This window comes from Gopherus evgoodei, chromosome 11 (genome assembly GCF_007399415.2).
Source record: "Gopherus evgoodei ecotype Sinaloan lineage chromosome 11, rGopEvg1_v1.p, whole genome shotgun sequence".
In the NCBI taxonomy this organism is placed as follows: domain Eukaryota; kingdom Metazoa; phylum Chordata; order Testudines; family Testudinidae; genus Gopherus; species Gopherus evgoodei.
The window spans coordinates 34,024,538-34,048,021 of NC_044332.1; the positions used below are offsets into that span (position 1 = coordinate 34,024,538).

Sequence of the window (23,484 nt, forward strand, 5' to 3'; positions counted from 1 at the left end):
GCTGCAATAACACCTCTGTGGCAGCGCAGACATATACTAAGTGACAGGACCTCAGCAAGGTTCACAAGCAATGCTTGCAACATGCTGAAGCAGTCTTTCTTATGTCACCGAACAGTTCCTACTGAGAGGCTTCCACAGTATCAGGGTAAGAGTGGAATGTATCATGGAGCTCCCTGCCTTATTTGACTCTTCCCCTGACTAGGTCCTCCCTAGAAGGTTCTGTTGAGCCTACCTCTTCTCTGCTTGTAATAACAGAGTGGGGAATATGGTCCTCAATAACATGTCTTCCTGAAAGCACATTAAGCTTCCTAGCACCACTTACATCCTGTCAAAAATACATTTTGGTAAGGTAAGCTCTAGAATAGTGAGGCACTTGTTGATTAGTTATAGTATGGGTGCATTCCAAACATTAATGAAAACACAAAAGAAGGGAAATCACAGAACCTTTGGGCAGTCTTCGTCACATTTCTGTTCTATTGTTTCCAATTCTGAAGCTATTTGCAGTAAAAGAATACTGGAGTAGATGTGCGAACAGCTGGGGGTGGAAATCGGAGCAGTATCTAACCCTAACCTTGCTCCAAAGCAGCCCTGAACATGGCAGATAGAGGCTTGACTGGCATAGTGTTGTGTCCTAGCATCCAGGCTGCTCAAATTTGCACTGGGAGACCAGACCAGGTTACAGCCAGTGCAGGATCAGGGTGTGCAAAGGTCAATAATACACCATCTTTGCATATGCACCCCATCACCTCCTGAGTTGCACTCTGCATTCCTCAGTCACAGTCAAGCATCTGGTCCTGTATAGCTGATGGCAAGTTTTATCATCACGCAATTTTACATTTTTGTCCAGAGTCTCCGAATTTAATTCAGCTGTATTATATTTCTACTCTCCATTTATTTCAAAGCCTAGCTTCAAGTACTGTTAATGTATATAGAAACACAAGCTTTCTCTCAGGAAGCTCCACAAATGGATCTGTCATGACTGATGCCTAAAGTACAAAATAGGTGTCTTCTGAATACAACAAGGTTAATGCTAAAAGCTGGTCATTTATCCACATTATCTACCTATCTCTGGTTTTATTCTGCACTTGTCACCATGGTATCTGTGGTGCCTAGTTACGCACTAAATATAATACAAATACTTTGATTAGAAAAGCTAGCTAGTTACAGGTAGGCCATATTGTACCTTCCCCTTTTTTTTTTAGTAGAAGTCCCCTTTGAAATCAATTAGGAGTTCCACCTAGAAACTGATGACACAGTCCAGCTGAGTATATATCTCCTAGGATCTTGGGACAAAATATTAAACTTTCTGAGGATAAAGAGGTGAATGGTTGTTATCAAAGTAACTTTCTCACCCTTACACAGTTCTGTCACTGTGCATGCTACTGTTATCTCTCTGAAATGACATTGCTATTAGTCATGTTAATAATGCACCCAGATGATAACAGAAATAAATAGTCAAAGATCATCAGTCCCTGACAGTAAATTATAAAGCAGCTGGAGATTTGTAATATGAAGCCATATATATTAAAAAATGGCATGCAAATAATCCCCTAGGATTGAAGAAGGCTGTTTCTATGGTGCTGTTGTATAAGATTGAGGAAAATAAACGAAGGGTACAAGGTTCATTTCTAAAATTATTTCCTTTACTTGCCGATAGTTCCATTTGCGTTGAAGCCAATCAAAGTGTGAACAGATAGCGTCACGGCACTTACCAGAAACAGAAATTTCAGATCTGCACGATAGCACCCAAAAGTGTATATTGTATCTGAGGGTTTGGGTCAGCCCTTTACATAGTTTGCAATTTGGATTCAGAAATAGGCTTGGATTCCAGACTTCCCCTCTCCATTGACTGCAAACATTTTTCAGAGCTGGGGGCTGGTTTGAGTTCATGTCTACTTTTGTTATAGTTTTTGGTTTGGGGGTGGGAGTGTTGGACTACACAGTTAATGACTACATCCAGCTACCACGGTCAAAAAGCAGGTTAAAAAGTGTCACGTGTCATGAAAACTGTTCCCATGACAAAATTTTGATTGCTAGTATAAGCTTTAGTTAATCATTACAAGTAAGCAAATAGTGATAAAAATGTCCATGGATGCTCATCTAGATTAAGAAGTGAATTCTGATTGGCCCATGCTCCCCATCTTTTTGTGTTCATCCCCAATCAGTCCAGCTTTAACAACATAAACACTTTCAAAAAGTATTTGAGCTCAAATATTCACTGAAAGTATATTGTATATTTCACAATTTGCAAATTCAGAGTGTAAGCTACTTGCCTATGTCATGAGATATTGTTTCCTTTCTCATATCCGGTGAGTTATAAAACTAACAATGAGATTCCAAACTGCATATAACAATTGAATATCCACCTCCAGCTTTGTCCAGTGTTTGTTAGTCACATTAGTTATAACTGCTTTAGGGTCCAAACTTGCTTTCTGTTACTCAAACTTGGGGTACAGCAGGTGAGCTCCTTGACTTCAATGTATCACATGGGCTTTGGCCCCCCGCAAAGATCTGTCCTCCTTTCTATCTCCAATAGTCTTTGAACTATTGCCGAGATCCCATATTTCATGGCTGTGTGAGGTTGAGATGACTTAACTGATGGGGACTGATTAAAAATAAACAGAAAAATAAATCACATGCTTTCTTCTTGAAGTTACAAGACACACAGAGACCTGTATTACGGTTGTGAGAACAAATTAGGCCACACTTTGTAGCATGATTTTGCATATGGGAAGGGTCTGAATCAGCCAGGAGAGGTCACTAGATATAGGAGTGTGAATAGCTCTAATATTTATTACTTTCTTTTTCAGTGACACATGAAGGGATCAATCCTGAGAGGTGCTAGGTACTTGCACACTCACTGCAGTTGGTGGGAGTTGTAGGTGTTCAGCATCTCTCAGGGTTTGGCCTTTAGATTGTATTCAAGAAAAGCTGGTGTTCAAAGGGTGTTCAAGGCCTGGTTGAGGGGGATGAGAGCTACGGAGGAGTGTGCATGCTCGGCGCAAGGAGCATGTGTTTGGTTTTCTACTGGAGCATGTTGTTGGAGGATCCTCCTCTGAACGTCTGTACTCAAGGGAAGGGCCTCCACAGATATTCTGTCAGAGTTCAGTGCTACAGTATTTGAAAGTAGAAGGAAGCTTGGGTGAAAGTGATCATGAAATCATAGAGTTTGCAATTCTAAGGAAGGGTAGAAGGGAGTACAGCAAAATAGAGACAATGGATTTCAGGAAGGCGGATTTTGGTAAGCTCAGAGAGCTGATAGGCAAGGTCTCATGGGAATCAAGACTGAGGGGAAAAACAACTGAGGAGAGTTGGCAGTTTTTCAAAGGGCCCAAAAGCAAGCTATTCCGATGGTTAGGAAAGATAGAAAATGTGGCAAAAGACCACCTTGGCTTAACCACGAGATCTTGCGTGACCTACAAAATAAAAAGGCGTCATATAAAAAATGGAAACTAGGTCAGATTACAAAGGACGAATATAGGCAAATAACACTGGAATGCAGAGGCAAGATTAGAAAGGCAAAGCCACAAAATGAGCTCAAACTAGCTATGGGAATAAAGGGAAACAAGACTACTTTTTATCAATACATTAGAAGCAAGAGGAAGACCAAGGACAGGGTAGGCCCACTGCTCAGTGAGGAGGGGGAAACAGTAACGGGAGACTTGGAAATGGCAGAGATGCTTAATGACTTCTTTGTTTCGGCCTTCACTGAGAAGACTGAAGGAATGTCCAATATAGTGAATGCTTACGGGAAGAGGGTAGGTTTAGAAGATAAAATAAAAAAAGAGCAAGTAAAAAATCACTTAGAAAAGTTAGATGCCTGCAAGTCACCGGGGCCTGATGAAATGCATCCTAGAATACTCAAGGAGTTAATAGAGGAGGTATCTGAGCCTCTAGCTATTATCTTTGGGAAATCATGGGAGACGGGGGAGATTCCAGAAGACTGGAAAAGGGCAAATATAGTGCCCATCTATAAAAAGGGAAATAAAAACAACCCAGGAAACTACAGATCAGTTAGTTTAACTTCTGTGCCAGGGAAGATAATGGAGCAGGTAATTAAAGAAATCATCTGCAAACACTTGGAAGGTGGTAAGGTGATAGGGAATAGCCAGCATGGATTTGTAAAGAACAAATCGTGTCAAACTAATCTGATAGCATTCCTTGATAGGATAACGAGCCTTGTGGATAAGGGAGAAGCGGTGGATGTGATATACCTAGACTTTAGTAAGGCATTTGATATGGTCTCGCATGATATTCTTATAGATAAACTAGGAAAGTACAATTTAGATGGGGCTGCTATAAGGTGGGTGCATAACTGGCTGGATAACCGTACTCAGAGAGTAGTTATTAATGGCTCCCAATCCTGCTGGAAAGGTATAACAAGTGGGCTTCCGCAGGGGTCTGTTTTGGGACCGGCTCTGTTCAATATCTTCATCAACGCTTTAGATGTTGGCATAGAAAGTACGCTTATTAAGTTTGCGGACGATACCAAACTGGGAGGGATTGCAACTGCTTTGGAGGACAGGGTCAAAATTCAAAATGATCTGGACAAATTGGAGAAATGGTCTGAGGTAAACAGGATGAAGTTCAATAAAGATAAATGCAAAGTGCTCCACTTAGGAAGGAACAATCAGTTTCACAGATACAGAATGGGAAGAGACTGTCTAGGAAGGAGTATGGCAGAAAGAGACCTAGGGGTCATAGTGGACCACAAGCTTAATATGAGTCAACAGTGTGATACTGTTGCAAAAAAAGCAAACGTGATTCTGGGATGCATTAACAGGTGTGTTGTAAACAAGACATGAGAAGTCATTCTTCTGCTTTACTCTGCGCTGGTTAGGCCTCAACTGGAGTATTGTGTCCAGTTCTGGGCACTGCATTTCAAGAAAGATGTGGAGAAATTGGAGAGGGTCCAGAGAAGAGCAACAAGAATGATTAAAGGTCTTGAGAACATGACCTATGAAGGAAGGCTGAAGGAATTGGGTTTGTTTAGTTTGGAAAAGAGAAGACTGAGAGGGGACATGATAGCAGTTTTCAGGTATCTAAAAGGGTGTCATCAGGAGGAGGGAGAAAACTTGTTCACCTTAGCCTCCAATGATAGAACAAGAAGCAATGGGCTTAAACTGCAGCAAGGGAGATTTAGGTTGGACATTAGGAAAAAGTTCCTAACTGTCAGGGTAGTTAAACATTGGAATAGATTGCCTAGGGAAGTTGTGGAATCTCCATCTCTGGAGATATTTAAGAGTAGGTTAGATAAATGTCTATTAGGTATGATCTATACAGTATTTGGTCCTGCCATGAGGGCAGGGGACTGGACTCGATGACCTCTCGAGGTCCCTTCCAGTCCTAGAGTCTATGAGTCTATGAGTAAGGCATTCCTGTACCCTGGGACATGGCATGGAATGGACACCAGCATTATAGAACTGATAAGAAATATGGCCTCTAGTTACCATCAGATCATGTAGTGCAGTAGGAGTTACATGAAGCAGTAAGGTCTACCATAATCTTTTGCATGTATGCATCATTTGTTTCACTCTCTCCTATCAATGCCCCAGTTTTATACAGGCCCAGTGATGACTTGAGGGCATGTCACTTCTCAGCAGAGATATTGTGTTGTATACCCAGCAAGGTTCAGGAACTTAGACTAGAACCTCTTTTAGGCTAAGATCTGGGCCCTAAGCCTCAGCTCGGCAGAGGCACACAGTGCATCTCAGGAGAGGAGTGAAAAGGCAGCATTAAGCTATCTCTGGGCTATGTGCTGAGCCAGCCCCCCATGCAAGTTAGAGAAAGCTGAAGGCTGCTTTCCTGTATACTGGCTACCTGTGACTGCAAAGGCAAAGGCTACCTGTGACTGTTACAGCAGCTACCCGCCATGCCCTGTACATCAGCTTCAAGGAGGGTTGTGGCATAGGAGGCATTAAACTGGCTTTATGCCCTTCAAGGATACCTCTATACAGGGCTCCTTCCTGGGCCAGTTAAGCTGCTAGTTGTGGCACTGGAGTTGTGCAAAGTGGCTGTGATGCAGCTGAGGATCTGAGGCCCTGGTCTCCTTTTCACCTTCAGCACAAACAGCAGACTTTGAGGACTATATAAATAATGAACCCAATGATACGTGTTCTGTGAAGGCTAAAAAGCCATGTTTCTGGTGAATGTTTACATTCCAAACTAATCCATTTGTGATCTCAAGGAATAATATGGAGGTATTGGAGTTTCCCTCACCCAATTACTAAGAAAGATAAGTAAATTACAGGCTAAAAATTTAAATTGAGGATAAGTCAGTAAGAGGCACTAAAGCTTCCACAAGCAGCCAGCCAGCCAGCCAGCCATTGGGTAATTACATTTGACAAAACTCTATACAAATATTGAAGGGTGAGGGGGACCCACTTACTTTTGCTTTCAGAGAGGTAGCCCTGCTGAGATGTCAAACTTCACTTCTACAGAAGCCATCACTGAAGCATTAGAGCTCAGCTAGCCCCTGTCTTTATTTCAACTTGTCATTGCATATACTTCCTGGCAAACACCCAGGCAATGCTTTGAGGGTCAGACTCAAATTCCATTGAGCTCAATAGGAGTTGGGTCAGGCCCTGTGACTGCAAAATTCTTGAAGGTTAAATCCACTCCTGAGATCAGCAAAGGGGGACATTAAAAATATCTTCTGTAATATCTTACTTAACTAGCAGCTACTTACACTGCACCCAGCACCATGGTATCTGAGCCCCTCTAAGATGGTCCAAAATTCAACTGCTGCCGTGGCTTACTCATCCCAAATGCAAATCACCTCCCTGTGTTTGTCACCGAGCAGAAAATGTGCCAGAAGTATAAAATCCTCACTCTCATCAAAAGATTGAATGTACTTCCTGCACATGTAACTCTGGGAGTGTCTGCTTTTGCACAAGTACTCAGCAAAGAGAAAGCTTTTCATGCCTGCACTTTGTCGCTAATGTTTGGAACATGTTAGCTGTTTAGAAATATTTCCTTTCTGGGCTGTACTAAACCCAGCTCAAATGCAGCTTTCCTGAATTTGTTGGAAAGCATCGCTGAGCTGTTTTGTAAGAGCCAGATTCTGTCACCCTTACATTGAATTGGGTCTTCCTCTATGAGTTATCCCACTGATTACTTGCTTAACAAAGCCTAGCATAGTATAAGGGTCAGGTAAGTAATCTGAACACAAGCTGTCATCTAGTACATAGATGGAGAAATGGGATGTTTTACCACTGTGAACATTTTGATCCTATTAGAAGTAGCTATACAAGTGCACTAACGGTAGGATATTTATCTCAACTGTAGGATTTTGCTTCTTGATTCTGAAAATCCCTTTGACATACATTTGTTCTTCTCTTGTTTTCATCAATGTCACTGTGTCATCCAGCCCTGCTAAAACAGTGGTTGCCAATGTCGTATCTGTACCAGCGCTCCTAGTATTGCTAACATGATTGGAGCTGCACCACTATTAGCAGGGGAGGGGGGGACTGTTCATTTTCATTGCTCTTTTCATCTGTTCCTCAAGTCACAGAGTTAAACTGAAAGCAGAGCCAACTTAAATGGTATTCATACATAGCATGGAGCAAAGCCAATTGCTCTGACTTAAAAAAATTAGGTAAACAGTAGTTGTGAATGTCAGTTTTTAGTGATTTACTGCTTTTCTGAGTATTTTATAACCAAGTTAGAAGCTCAGATTTGCAATTGAAAACAGCTGTTATTGGCTTACTCACTTTCAGCTTCCTGAACAGTGAGCAGTTAGGGCCTAGGCAGCCAGAAGTCTAATGCTGGGTAAGCTCAAAAGCTTCTCTCTCTCACCAACAGAAGTTGGTCCAATACAAGATATTCCCTCACCCACCTCCCACTCCAATATCCTGGGACCCACACAGCTACAGCAACATTGCATACATTTGAAAAATATCTCAGAGCACAAATTGTGGGCCCTAGATTTCAGTCTTTATTTAGGTTTCAGTGAGAGTTTTACCTGAATAAGGACTGTAGGACTGGCCTTATAACTGCATACAAATATACATGATGTCTCCCACAGGGCACCTGATACAGTTCTTATTTACTGCTATATATTTGTCTAAGATGAAATTTAAGCTGAATTAGACAAACTAAATCCACTTATTAAAATGTGTAATCCAATAAATATTAGTCCATTTCTTGTAATAGGTAGGTGTGATGGGGTAGTCTGTCCATTAAGGGTAGCCTTGGGATCAGCCCACCCCGTCATGTGGTACGGCCCTTTAAGATTTTGAAAGATCTGATATATATACATGGACCTAGGAGATATTGGTAGAGATAAAGTTGTTCAGGAATGAACAGTGCTGGGAGGAAAGCTGATCACTATGTCTTTAAGAGCCTAGGGCCAGAAGCCTTGCAGAATGGGTGAGGCAAGGCTCCTCTCTCACTCAGCCAATTGGGGGTGATCTGAGAGAAGGGGACCATCATATATGCTGCCTCCTTCCTCATAGCAGGGCAGACACCAGCAGGGGAAGGCTGGCCTGCTTAGTGTGCTCAACCTGAGAATTAATTGAGGGAAAGGGGCCATCTGACGGAGAAGCTGGCTAAGGCCCGACAGACGTTAACTCACAAAACCACCACCACTACCACACACAAATTCAGACAAAAATAAAAAAAAATTGTCACAAGGGAAAAAATTCACTTCTCTACCCACTCTGGTAGCTAGCTTCTATTCTGAAAAGTTCTTAGCAGATGGATGGAACATGCAGAGCTACTCTAGAGGGACAGGGAACTCAGCCCTTTGCAGAGGAGTCACAATAGCTATAATGTTACACCATTAACCAGCATTTTCAGTGTGAGGGAGAGATGGGCCTGGACTGAGGCTCCCATGGTTATGGAGTAGAGGGTGATCCCTTTATACGAGTGGGGGACTGGTTGCTTTATACACAGTTCTCAGAATGTGACCTAATTTAGCCCAGCAGACCAATTGTTTTTGCTGGGACATTTGGGATATAGTGCATATTTTTAGTGACTCATCAGATAACAGTTCCCAGACTTCCGTATGTGACAAATGGGACTTTGCCAGAGAAACTGGATTGAGGTCTGTCCATTCCTAGGAATTAGCATCAGGGGTCATATTGGAAAAAAAGGAATAATGTAGAAGTATTCTTGCAAGTTCCACCCACAAAATTAACGCCACCTATTTTGGAAGCAAAAGTGAGACATCTCTATCAGTAGATTGCGCAGATGTTCATAATATAATAACAGGTCCTCAGCTGGACTCTGCTAGCCTCCTGGGCTTTCAGACGCCCTGTGAGAAGTTAAAATATACCCAAGAGCTCTGCTTGGCTCCTCAGGTGTGGTTTCCCTTTGCTGGGGCTCAGATGTCTTGTTGGGCTCTGCTTGGCTCCTTCTTGATTGAGCCAATAAGTTCTAGTGTTTTCCCAAACCCAAGTCACTCCTGATGCCAAAATGAGTTGAGTTGTCACTCAGAGTAAATGACATGCATCTTCAGAGTAGTACAGTACACTCCTTCACTTTCTTACACACTTTGATGAGCAGTGAAATAGTTACCAATGTTGACATGTAAAGTATCATCACTGGCCTCTGATTTAACATCTACTGAGATGAATGGGTTTTTTCCCCCACACCTCAGAGCTATTGTTTCAGACTCTCTGAAAACTCAGGCAGACACAGTTACATGGGTTTGCTCTTGGTTCACATTTCTGAAGTTATCTTTGCAACAATCAGAAACACAGACTTATGTTTGCTTTTAAATGAAAACAAAGGTTCTAGAGAACAAGATGACAGGTTACAGGAGGTGCTGGCATGTTGTGGTACTACATACTCCCTCATTTCGAGCCCTGAGTACCATTCATATGCAGGGCTAAGAAGCCCAGAAGTGCAGCAGAGGAAAAAAGATTTAGAAACAGGAAACAAAAACAGAGTTTAGAAAGAGAGATTTTTACCCAAATATTCAGAGTTATGTTGAAGGCTTTAAGATCCAGTAGGATTCCCAATTCCTAGCATGGCTTCAAACTCCCTACACACTTTTGACACAAGCTGGATGGATTGTGCCAGCAGATCATTTGATGTTATAGTGACTCAGAGACAAAGCCAGTTCATACAAAGAAATAGGCGGCATATTCTGATCAAAGTGAATCTCAATATATTTAAATCTGAGCTGTGATCTGAAATGGTTTTGCCATGAAAAGCCATTTTTTCCCCCCTAGTTATCAGTTTTTTCCTGAGCCATTGCAACATGAGACTCTGCTAGTATGCAGCTTTGGTATATTTTCATTTCAAATGACAGTGATTTATTCTGCATTTTAGCAGCCCAGGCATGATAAGGAGAGAATAGTTCATGATTATACCCTGGTTGTTAAAGCAGATTGTATACAGGGAAGGTAGGTTCTGGTTTCTGTTGCTTTCAGCAACACTGTCACAAGATACCCAAAGAAGAATCGAGAGAGCTGTGCCTAATCTCAGCTGAGGCCCTAATTTAGCAAAGTACTTGAGTGTGTGTTTAACTGTAAACAGTACTAAAATCCCTATCCCTTCAGTGAAACACTTAGGCACCTCCTGAAGAGTTTAGCTGAATCAGGGCCTGAATTGCTTAGACATTATCATTTTATTTTCAGTGTAGCATACTCCATAGCTCCCTTTTTCTCTTTAATTAATTTTATGCTAAAAATGTATTTCAAAGAAAGAATACAATGTTTAGTAATAAAATAATAAGGTAAATAATTAATACTAAGAATCAATAAAAGATTGTCAGCCTGGGCTCTTAAATGTGCATTGAACCTAAGCTGATGTGATTCTCATAGCGCTCCAGCCCCCTTCCGGGAGCCCCTCACTAGCAAGGAAAGAGCAGGATTGAGGGAAGACACTAATGGGGATAGCTTGCAAGGAAGCCAAGCTGTCCACAGAGACACTCTCTGAAGTGGGGAAAGGAGGGGAGGAAGTGGATCTGAGGACAGAGCCAGTTGTGACAGGGTGGTTATTTCCCATGTACTACAACCATAGGGACCCTGCTCCTGTGTAGACTGTGGAACATCTAAACAGAGTTTCAAAATTATGGAGAGAGGCAACCAAAAGAATAATTATAATACTGACATTCAAAGTATATTGTGCAAAAAAACCCAATACTTTGTTATCAGCTGTAAACATCTAACTACAACCATACACAATAAACAATATACAACAAAGGAGAAAACTTTGGAGGCTAAAATTCTGATTGCAGCAAAGGAAACTTTGCATAGGAATGGCCTACATTGTGCATAGCTCTCTCCAGTTTCATTAGTCCTTTGCTTTCATAAACATCACATTTATCCCAAAATTGAAAATAAGAATACATTAAAATGCATATTAAATACAATAATGTGCCAGATCCTCAACTGGTGTCAATGAAAAACATAACTCCTTTGAAGCTATAGGTCAATTTGGATTTATTATTGGTAACTTCCTACCACAGTCATAATATTGGCAGAATGCCCTCCATCAAAAAGATGTCACCAGGATGGATGTAGATGATGCTGAGTGGGTTTTTTTAACTTTCATTTTTTTTTAAAGTGATGTTTTGTCCTCTACAGGAAGTTCTGTAGCTATTGAGAATTTAAATCCTCTCCTTTGCAAATTATTACTGCAGTTATATGTGGCCATCTGATGGTTCCTACACTGTGTGCAGGGGAAAATACACCAATCAATGTTCCCCTATGCTGTGTGTATCTCTTGAAGCCAGATCCACAAACAGCCTTTAAATCATTTAGTGTGGTCTGGTGTTCACAGTCTCCTTTGATGTAAATGTTTAGGAAGCCAAACAGACTTGTCTTATAGTTTCTGAGAAACTTACCATTAGTTCAAAATTATTTATCCTGAAAGCAGGATGACCTCTACTTATGTCAGTGCAGATAGACTCCTGGTTTTGTACTGGAGTTTGTAGGAGACATGAGGGATGGATGAAATGGCTCAGGAAAGGAAAAAGCCATTCTGACCTTGAACCATTTGTACAGCACAACTCAGATTGAATTTATTATAAAGTTGGTCAAGGTTCAAAATAAGTTTTGTCTCTGGTTTCCAGAAGGGGCTGCAACAAGACATGCCAAAATATCATAAAAGCTGTGCTCTAATCAGCTGCCTCTGGGAGCAGATACACCAGAAATCGTGCAGGAGAGCCCGTTCTTACAAGACTTCTACTTCATTTTTTTCAAGAGGTTGAAAGTCTGAATAAACTTTGTTGAGGCATCTCAATCTTTAAAAGCACATCCAAATCTGAACTCCTAACCCTTAGAAACACCCTTCCTCCAAACCAAATAGTGAGGCTTCTATATACAAATAAAGAGGGAGGGGACGTACAATTGCACATATACACACTCACATCCGTATATATAAGAACTCTTTCCCTCTCTCTCTCTCTATATATATATACACACACATAAATCATACATGTATGCACACACACCACTATACACATGCACATATCAAGCATTCACATGTAAATGCACTCACACACAATTTTACCAAGACATACCGTTTCTGGGAAAGCTTTAAGACTTCATTTTTGAAAATAGTTCTAACTTTGCAAAAAATTCAGAAATAAATAAGATACTTGCCTACTTTAACCAAAGACTGAGCCAAGTGTACCAATGATTTGCATGTGTCAATGTTCTATCCATGGCATGGTTAAAATTTCACTGATACTTGCTGCAGTACTAAATAGTAATAAAAAATGATTTATTTGGAGTTGGATTGTAAGCATTATATGAAAAGAAATGACAGGCATGCACCAATTTGTTTACAGTAAAAATTTCTGTAAATCAGAGAGGTGTCTTTATTCTCTGTTTGTTTTTGATTTAGTGCTGCAACAGGGCTCTGTTTACAAAAGGAAATGTGAGTCTATTTAGAAAGAACTGCAATATGGAACAGCAGTCAAGGTGAGTTTGTTTTAAATTAAGGCCTAGCAACCCTGATGTGGTGTGTGCCACTGAGTCAGGAAAAGGTTAGAGACTGAGAGCCAGATCCTTCTCTGTCATGTGACTACTATGAGCTGTGCAGCCAACATATTCTGGCTTTAATCCCTATGTGTACAGCTGTGGAAGGATCATCCCTCAACTATCATTGATGTTAATGGGAACGGAAGGTGCTCAGAACCTTGAAAGATTGAACCCTAAAAGAACTGAGATAGAATTTTTTTCCTTAGAGACTAGTTCTAAGTATAGAAACCAAACAACCTATTAGGGCAATGAGAACAAATCCGAATTATTTTTAAAACGTGCTCAAGGCAATTTCCCTCCATTTAAAACAGGAAATAATATTAAAGGGGACTGGTAACACAAAAAGGGAAAATAGATCCAGCATTTTTTTCCCTAGACTCTTATGATTCCATGTTTACTAATGCACCTAGAAATTTGTCTAACAAACCCTTCCCACCAATTCATTTGTGTGTTTCCAGAGAGGCGAATACCCATTGATCTTTGGTTAGGTTCTTATTTGCTCCCCTATCCTGTGGATCGTAGAACCAGTGACCAAAACTATGGCCTTTATGATCCCAGTTGGTATAAAGGATCTGTTATTATCTTTATTTATATTGGGACTAATTTGCTACTTAATCATAAAGTGTTATCTCCAGAAATGGCATTTCAGGAGGTAAATTATAGCTCACTAGAAGCAAGGTATCACTTTTAGGAGAACTATTTCTTTTTCTTGTATATATGTTACTCATGGGCCCAGTTCTGCTACCCTTATTCATGTCAGGTAGTTTCAGACCACTCAGATAGTTCTATTGAGATCAGTGGGATTTCTTACAGGGTAAAGATCTACTCATTGTTCACAAAGATGGTAACTGGGCCCTCTGTCATTAAATGGAAAATTAAACACACTCCTATATAAAACTAATCTGTAAATTGCAGCATAAAATTTGTCAGCAGGAATAATGCAAAGTTACATTTATAGAAAATTGGAAATGAACCTTTGTAAATGGACTGGAGCCTTTCAAAAAAGCTTTTAAAAGGGCAGTAGTGAAAACTGATTGGGAAATTTGTCAACTGCATTACATTAATGGCACAGTAACAGTAAACTGAGCTAATCTTAGATCATTCATTCTATTGACAGGCCTTTATTATGGAGTGGTACTAATCTCTCCATAGTTAGGCAGATCTCCCTTATAAGCTTGATTTTCAATCCCCACCTCGGAGGAGAAAAGAAACTAATCATCCTGAAATTGTGCATGCTGCTTCTCATCCCAAGGCCATTTTTCAGGGAAGTTTGGTTAAATAAAAACAGATAAAGAGTTTTAAATTCTGATATTTCAAAGATTTTGCTGAGATTTACTCTTTAAAAATAATTCTAGTGCTTTCTTTAGCTCATTGTGTCTCCAAAATGGCTTGGTCTAGAAACTCCAGTTTTGCTTTAGCAACCTTGTGGAGGCATAGGTATGTGATTAAGCATGTCCTGGCCCCAAATCATCAACTCTCCCAAGAAAACTTCTGAGGGGAGTCTTTGGTGAGAGGACAAGCTCCACAAAGATTTTTTTGTCAGAGCAGAGAGAGAACAGACACTATATACTTCAGCAGAGAACTAGAGAATGGCCCTCCTACCTGGAAGTATCTAGTTTTATTAAGTTCTGCACTGCAACTGACCTGGTTTCCTCTAGGAACTGGAGAATCAAGAACTCTGTTAGTTTAACTTAACTCCACAGATTCCCCCCAACATCCCATTGGTGAAGGGGAGAGTGTGTGGAAGGGGCAGCTGGGACCACTCCCAACCCACAGAGACAACTGAGCTCTCATTCCATGTGCAACAAGGAGAGTCACATGTAGGGTGGATTGCTGGCCCTACTGAAGTCAAGGGGAGTTATGCTATTGACTCCAGTGGGGCCGGGATTTGTATAGATTCATAGGTCTTTACTGTGAACAGATGTATGGCCCATGATCTGGCATTTAGCACCATGAACGTAGTGCTGATTTTCTTTTCTTTGAATACACTTATTTCCTAAACTCATATTGCAGAAGACAGGCCTTTTGTTCCCCTACATCAGTCTTGTGATTTAGAAGATACATTTTTACTTACCTGAGGGTGAGTGTTCATTCATAATAACTAGTGATGCTGGTGTGGGCCTTCTCTTCCTGATCTGTGAAAAACACAGGTCCAAGCAGAGTCATTAAACATACCTGCTACCCTACATCCAAAACAAAGAATACGTTGTCAGGAGTCTTACTGAACAATGTAAATGGCAAAAGTAAGCACATGGAAAACAGCTTTTAAAATGTAGTCTGAATAGCTGTGAGTGTAATAATGATCAGAATCAATTCAGGTACAACATACTGCAGGATCAGTGTCACTGGCCAGGATTTTCAAAAATCCCTATGTGATTTAGGACCAAGTCACCTGAGTCACTTAAAGTATGTCCATGCTGCACACTCCTTTCAGCAGCATGTAGAGTACAGGCACTACATACCCCATTGGCATGGCTATGAGTAGAGTGTAGATGGTGAGGCATTGCTTAGGCAAGTAGAGTAAAGGTATGCCAGGCCTGACCCCCGTGGGTAAGTGCCCAGCACGACTCTCTACTCTCCAAACAATAACTCTCCCATCCACACAGTTATTTGGAGCAGTGTAGTGTCCTGCTGCATCCCTTCTGCTGGAGTTTTTCCCCGCTGCAGGGAAAGGCAGTGGGGAAAGGCTCTGGCAGGGGGAAGGCAGCAGGGACAGGCTCCAGCAGCTGCCAAGCCTTTCCCCACTGCCTTCCCCATCAGAGCTTTTCACTGACGCATGTAGTTACACACTGCAACGTGGACAAAGCCTGCTTTTCACTGTGTTATGCAGCTACACCTACCCTGCCACCACAAGTGTAGACACAGTCTGAGGTCCTTTGGAAAATATAACCTCTTATCTCTACTTCTGGGTAAGAAGCTAGGTTGCTATGTGAACATGGATTTCTAGCTCTACCGCAGTTATCACCAGCAATGATTAACTGAAATCTCTTTTTTAAATCTCTCTTTCTATCACTGACGTTGCTCTGACTGTGAAGCATATAAGCAGAGCAAAGAAATAACAACTAGATAAATGATGTCAGTGAATACAGGAACATTAAAAAAAAATCCTATCAATCTATTTCCAAGCAACTAAAAAAACCCAAAAAACTAATATTAATATTTCCAAAAGGAAATTTCTTAAGCATACTGCATATTGCAGCTGTTTATATAGTTAAATCTGAATTGCCATAATATGGGTTCCTTTTTAGTTAAAATCTTCGCAAGCTCGCTTGTGGTTTTATGGTTCTATTAACATCCAGTAGAAATATTAGACAATTAACTAACATGATGTTGGAATAGTCTCTAATAATGGACGTATCTGGGAAGAAAGCTTTTCTAAACTTTATATCACAGCCCCCAGGCTCCTGGCACTTATGCAGCAGAATATAATAGTGTGCTCAAGAATATTTAACCCAGACACCATTTTGAGACAATCTCTCTGTCGATGTGTTGGCCCTTTTTTAAGTGCTTAGGCAACATCTGCACCTAGCCAGGGCCCAATTCTACTCTCAGTGGAGGAAATCCACAGTTACTCAATAAGGTTCAGACAGTTACTCCAGATTGTATTGATGTAATTTCTTCAAATATCTAAAATAAAACTATAGGGCACCTAGCCCATAAATAAAAAGTGCAACATGATCAAAAGGGCTTCCCATAAATGTGGGACAGAACTTGGTTCATAATACTTTACAGCCCAGAGGAATTTAATTACTAACCCAATTCTGCAGTCCTTGAAGGCAATAACTTTCATTGGTTTCAAAAGGTAGTGGGCCAGGTCTTACTCAAGTTAATAGAAGGATCATTCTCAAAATTATAAATATATTTTAGTAAAACCATCTCTGGACAGGTTGAAGGCTGCAGGAAGTTCTTTGCCTGTACCCCCCTTCCTCATCTCCCCTTCCTCCATGGCCGCCAACAACAACTCATCTCTTCCTGGCAAAGCCCGCCTCCTCTTAGGAGACATTACATCAGAAGATAAGGAAAAAGATGTCTGTCCTCCAGATGTAAATGATTACACTGCCATCACTCTACAATGGAATTGTCAAAGCCCTATTACGTCTTTGGTATCATTTAAAACTAGATGTATCAAAACAACAGTAAATTTACAACAGGGAACAATGATATAGTAACACTGATGGACTAGACCAACTAACAGGTATTATCCACCTCTGCCTTCTAAGATTTTATGGTTATCATTCCTTAAATATAGAAGTAGCTCTACACATCTATATATGTGTGTGTGTGTATAACTAATAAGAGGTCAGCCTGTAAGAAATGCAGGATTGGACAGTTTATAAATTTACAGGTGAGTCAGATTCAGCTGTCATATATACATACAGTATATCTATATTTCTGAATGTGTGTATGTATATATAGTCACACATATAGCCACATACATACGCATGAAATACTTAGCAAACAGTAACAGTGACGTAAAGAATTCAGTATTAGAAGTCTTAAAATGTGGGGGAATAACTCAATAAGTTACTATCTTGCAGCATTTAAATGAGTTGCTCCAACACCAAAATAAATTGCAAGCAGGCAATCTCTTAACCAGGATCTGCGATATTTCCCTTCAACACAAATTATAAAATGTATATTTTGGTATATATGTAACAATACATTTCAGCTAATTTTCCCATATTGATTCAGCTTGATATTATGTCTTTAGATAAAGTGTGCTTATCTCTTGTGCAAAACATGTTAAAAGAATAAAGTCAGACAGCTAATATATACTTAGAAAAACCTGTGCGAGTTAAAATGTGCATTCTCACAACAGAACAAATCCTGCGCCGTGTTACATTGGCTGTCCCAGCATAACTACATTGATTTCCATGGATTTAATCTAAATTTACACAAGTGTTAACTGGAGAAGAATTTAGGCCATGAATATTACCTATTCTCATCCCACACCCAGTCCCTCAGGTAGTGAAAGATATCTGTCTTCCTTACCTGTTCAGCTGCTTCAGGATCTATTTGACTCTGAAATAATGGCACAGCAAATTGGATCTTTTTAGGACTGTTTGGCTCCATAATAATGATGAGGAGACTCAGAAGAGAAAAGAGCCCAGATTACAAGAAATCTGAGAGTCGACTCAGTGATTATCCCCTGGCACACTCCCTAAAGCCACACTGAATGCCTCCTAATAACAGCTGTAACTCCCGAGTTAGCAAGTGAATCTGCAGGAGCTGAGCAATCCCTTATTCCATATCCACAGTGATGCCTCTGGCTGGCTCTTCCCCCCCCCCCCCGCCCCTTCCAATCCTTCAGATCCTCTCTGCACAAAGCTGAAAGGAACAATAAGCTAATTGTGTACCAAGTCACTTCTACATATGCCAAGCATTCACTCAGAAGCTAATTGAAAATGCAATACTAGCCTTGCATGGCCTGGTGCCCTGGGATTTGAAAAAGAGGATCTATCCATGGTACATTACTGCTCAAAAGTGCAACGTAAGCTCCCTTTGAGTATTGCTGATGGGCCCTTAATTATTGATGAACAGAAATCGGGAAGTTTTGCAATTTTAGGGGTGGAGGTAGCAGTAGAGCTGGGTAGGAAGCAATAATTTCATCTCTTTTATAGTAGTTACAGAATGCCTCCCTCTTCTTGTGCATCACTCTTTAAAACATGCTTCTCCCAGGAAGCTTTTCAGTGATAATTCTACATAGACAGCTCCACTTCGTTCCTGAACCTTTAGCTGATGGATTATGTGGGCCAGCCCCATATTATCAATCTCAGCTTTCAGACCGTATGCACTTTGGAGCAACGACTGTGCTTTCCTCTAAGCTTACAGAGCATCTTGCATCTAGCAGAAGCTTGATAAATAATAGCAATAATAATTCCTTGTGAATCTAATTTGTTTTTACTCTGCATTTCACCGGCATACAAAAATAGTAGAGGAGGAGCATATTCGGAAATCAGTGACCAGAGCTATCCGCTTTGCTTGGATTACGTGACCTCTGAATGGAGGTGTGCTGTAGCTGTTGCAATGTTTCCTGGACTAAAAACTGCAGCTATGGCCAGAGCCTCTCACTGACAGTTCATGGAGCAAAGGAGGGGGGGTGAGCCTGCAGCTGAAAATGATGCAGTCCATCTCCTGTGGCATGTAGCCACCAACTAGGGAGAAAGAGCAAGTGAGATGAGGAATGAACAACAGTTTAAAGAAGACAGACAGGCACAGAGATATACTGGAACAACTTTAGCTAGGATGAAGATTAATGTAGTTTAGGGCTTGAGAATGAATGAAGAACAGTTAGATTAGGTACATGGAGTGACTGTGAATGATTTGAATAAGGAAGGAGAGTGACTGTGCAAGATGAAGGGAGGAAACAATTTAGTTCAAGTCAAGGATTAAAGGAATTTCATTTTTAACCAGAGGTAGGTCTGTACTGCAAACTTTTCCCTAGTTTAACAGCATTCAGATCTGAAATAGAGATGGGGGAAGCTGTAGGGTTCAACTTCATTTGAACATCATCAAAATGTAGAGGTGGTTGGAGCTGTGACAGCGGGTTTTATCACCAGGGCTGGAATTTTCAAAAGCTTGCTTCATTAGCCTAACTCTATTCTCGTGTAAGTCAATGGACATGTCACTATTGATTTCACTGGAGCAGAGTTAGAACATAAAGAAAATACGAACAGAACTAGAAATAACCAAAAACCATACTATCCTTAAACACAATCGTAAATCAGAAAGTCAGGAATGGACCATCTGTTTGGCTTAGATGTATATAAGTGACAATGCAGTAACTGCATACTGTGGCCATGTATTTGGATTTTTACTTCAAGCAGGAAAGTAATGATGGAGGGCCCAGTGGTTAGGGCATTAATTTATATCTGGGTTCAATTCCCTGCTCTGCCACAGTCTTCTTGCATGACCTTGGGCAAGTCACTTAGTCTCTCCGTGCTTCAGTTTTCCATCTTAAAAAATGGGGATAACAGTACTTCCCTTCCTCACAGTGTTGTTGTGAGGATACATACATTAAAGATTGTGAAGTATTTTGAGATCTACTGATGAAAAGTGCTATATAAGTGCTAGCTATTATTATATAGACAAATACCCACATTTGTTAGGTAGGAAGGCATGTGTTCCTTAGAAACAATATAGGGGCGAGAATATATGTGGTTGATTTGAAGGTTAATGAAATCAAGGCAATTCACAGTGACAGCAGAAACTCCACTCAGAGCTCTGGTCCTCCCCATCTAGTGTCCCCATCTCCATCTGTGGCCATCTCTTGATGCTTCATAGGAAGGAGAAAAAAAAACCAGAATACATTGGGGGGGAAAACTTCCTCACTAACCCCTGAAGCCAACCCCTGAAGCCCTGAATTATAAGGTTTTAGGAATATCAGACATGAACGAGAAGGGGTTCCCAGGGCTGCCGAGCCCTTCCCCTATCATCACAAGCAACCCCATCAAACAATCCCACTCATAAGTTTGTCCATTTCTTTCTTAAAACTAAATACATTGTTTGCTCCCAAAACTTGTATAGGGAGACTGTTCTATTTTGGGAAGTTCTATGATGTGTGTTATACAGGAGGCCAAACCAGATAATCACAATGGTCCCATTTGGCCTTGGAATCTATTAAGCCTCACTCCTCTGGTGGCTAGAAACCTTCTTCTAATTTCCAGCCTGAATTTATTGATGACCAGTTTGTACCCATGTGGTTTTGGGCCAACATTGTCCTTTATTATTTGTGTCCATTTATCCTTTTCCGTAGAGACTGTCCAGTTTGGCCGATGTACATAGCAGAGGGGCATTGCTGGCATATGATGGCATATATTACATTGGTGGACATGCAGGTGAATGAACCGGTGATGGTGTGGCTGAGCTGGTTAGGTCACATTCACCATGCAAGTGAATGAACCAGTGATGGTGTGGCTGATCTGGTTAGATCACATTCACCATGCAGGTGAATGAACCGGTGATGGTGTGGCTGATCTGGACAGTCTCTACGGAAAAGGATAAATGGACACAAATCAGATATGAGGAATGGCAATATACAAAAACCTGTAGGAGAACACTTCAACCTCCCTGGCCACACTATAGTAGAACTTAAGGTGGCTATCCTGCAGCAGAAAAACTTCAGGACCAGACTTCAAAGAGAAACTGCTGAGCTTCAGTTCATCTGCAAATTTGACACCATCAGCTCAGGATTAAACAAAGACTGTGAATGGCTTGCCAACTACAAAACCAGTTTCTCCTCCCTTGGTTTTCACACCTCAACTGCTAGAACAGGGCCTCAGCCTCCCTGATTGAACTAATCTCATTATCTCTAGCTTGCTTGCATATATATACTTGCCCCTGGAAATTTCCACTACATGCATCTGACGAGGTGAGTTTTCACCCACGAAAGCTCATGCTCCAAAATGTCTGTTAATCTATAAAGTGCCACAGGATTCTTTGCTGCTTTTAACATTTGATAGGGGCCACTGCTGGAGACCAGTCTGATTCAGTATGGCAATTTCTCTGTTCACTTTAAAAAAAGGCCAATCGATCACATATGTGAGACTGAAGGAGAAGTGAGCAACAGAGCCTGAGGTCTGTGTTCGTCTCTCCTGGTGAAGTAAATTTGTCCAGTACATTTTAGGGGTTTTGACCACATCTCAAAATTATTAATATCTAAATGACTCAAACCTCTTACCTAAATATGATATAGCCATTTTCCCTATCACATCCCTTCTGTAATTTTCCAGTATAGTGCTCCCTCTCTCTGAGCCTATTCTTAGTATCTAGGTTTATCGCATGTTGTAGCATAATGTGTTTGTTATAAATTAGGAGTTTAAATGGACCTTAGTGGGGTTTTCAAGAGGTAGAACATAAAATAATAGCCCTAAGCCAGTTAGCAGAGTTTATCAAAAGGAAACATTCATATCAACATGCAAAAGGGTAGGAAAACCTGACTCTGAGCTCGTATTTACCTGTGTAACCCCTTGGCTTCATCAGTGTTCCCCGTAATTTATAGCACTGTCAGGGAGATCACAGGCAGTCTCCACCCAGAGAGAACTTGCATTTTCTATGGTCTGCATAGTACACTTTCAGCTATAATCCAGGATATGTAAGCACTGTCCAATCTTTTAGCTCATCAGCTGACTGCTGTTTTTAGTACTCAAGCTGCACTTTACCATTTACTGTTTTAGTTTCCTTCATGATTCAGCTAAAACTGCCAGGAAAAGAAAAAACAAATTTGCAATAATCAAACATCATCATTTAGTTTAAGGATATTTCCCGGTCTGTACCATCCCTTATACTGAGGCTGTGAACCTGCCGGTGAACTGGATGTGACTTTTTTGTGCCCTTTGCTGCAATTATCAGCTATCAAAGTATGGATCTTTATGGACTTTTGTTTGACATGTTTTTATTCTTTTGGGAGATACATTTGCATTAACCATAGATTTAGGCCACTCCATGTTATTAAAAATGAAACTCTGCAAAAATTAACTTTAAACACTACAACCCTAAAAGGGTTTGTCCTCTGTTCTCTTTTCAGACCCTTCCTCTGGCCTTTGTCCTATCTTCTCAGCTTGAGCCTTCTCTGACTTGAGATTTTTAGGCATCAGATTGATAAAGTGGAAGAGCAAGGACCACTTTGAAAATTACTGTCCTCAAGGCTTCACCTCCAGGGAGCACGATCCAATTTCTCTGAAACCAATGCAGAGAAATGTAAGTTACACTTCTGTGAACCTCCAAGGTCTTTTGTGCTGCAGGGAGGACTCAGCTTGAGGAAGGGCAGGTGTTGTTTGCACTGTACCTTCTCTTGGGGGTCTTGTCGAAGGACAGCTTTGTAGCTTGGTAGCAGCTCCATTAGTGGGAACCCTTGCAAAGAGGTGGTGAATCAGTTTCCTAGTCAAGTACTCTGACCACGCTCTCGTCATACCTAGAACTATCCACTAATGCAGCTCCCCAGTGCATGGAAAGCTGAAGCCATTTTGCACAGCTGCAAGCTCCCACAATAGGATGTTTGGGGACATTTGGCTAGGGCCTATGCTGGCTTTGTAAAGCCTTATGCTTTCTCTCCCCTTGTGTCCTATTCTAATGACCCATCCAAACATTGTATTAACAAATAAGGAAATATTCTTGTGATATGAGTCTGGAGTCTTACTTTAACGCCCAGTGCATGGATGGCCACAACACAACCCCCTCTTTTGTTAGCTATGGACTGAACATGGAGAATAAATTACGTATTCACCCCCACAGATGATCCCTCTAGGAGTGTGGACGTGTTGGCAGCATGGTGCAGGAAAGCCTGCTGTACTGCTACCTATGTTGTACCTGGCTGGTGAATAAACAGATTTCATACTCCAGAGCTCTCAATCTGGCATTTTCATAATCACTAAACAGACACATATATATCTAAAAAAATAAAAGCTAAGCTCTCAGGCTTGTTCCCAATCACATTTTGGAAACACAGTGGAAAAAACAAAGCATTTAAACTCTGAAGAAGTGAAAATGTAGAGCAGATGGTGTCTGTTTTGGCAGCAATACATGCTGCAGCAGGCCGGCAAAGTTG

The 23,484-nt window shown here is 40.9% G+C and overlaps 1 protein-coding gene across 4 annotated transcripts in view; it reads right to left on the reverse strand.

The window, feature by feature from the left end:
* The window catches only part of PPP1R1C (protein phosphatase 1 regulatory inhibitor subunit 1C), an 80,993-nt gene extending 62,827 nt beyond the window's left edge, over window positions 1–18,166 (reverse strand). For all 4 annotated transcript variants that reach the window (XM_030580381.1, XM_030580380.1, XM_030580383.1 and 1 more), the window contains exons 1-2: window positions 17,931–18,166; window positions 15,013–15,073 (exon numbers count right to left, since the gene is read on the reverse strand). In XM_030580381.1, coding sequence (XP_030436241.1) covers window positions 15,013–15,073; window positions 17,931–18,011 — 142 coding nt within the window. In that variant the 5' untranslated portion in view covers window positions 18,012–18,166. The remainder of the gene's footprint in view (window positions 1–15,012; window positions 15,074–17,930) is intronic.
* Window positions 18,167–23,484: the final 5,318 nt, after the last annotated feature.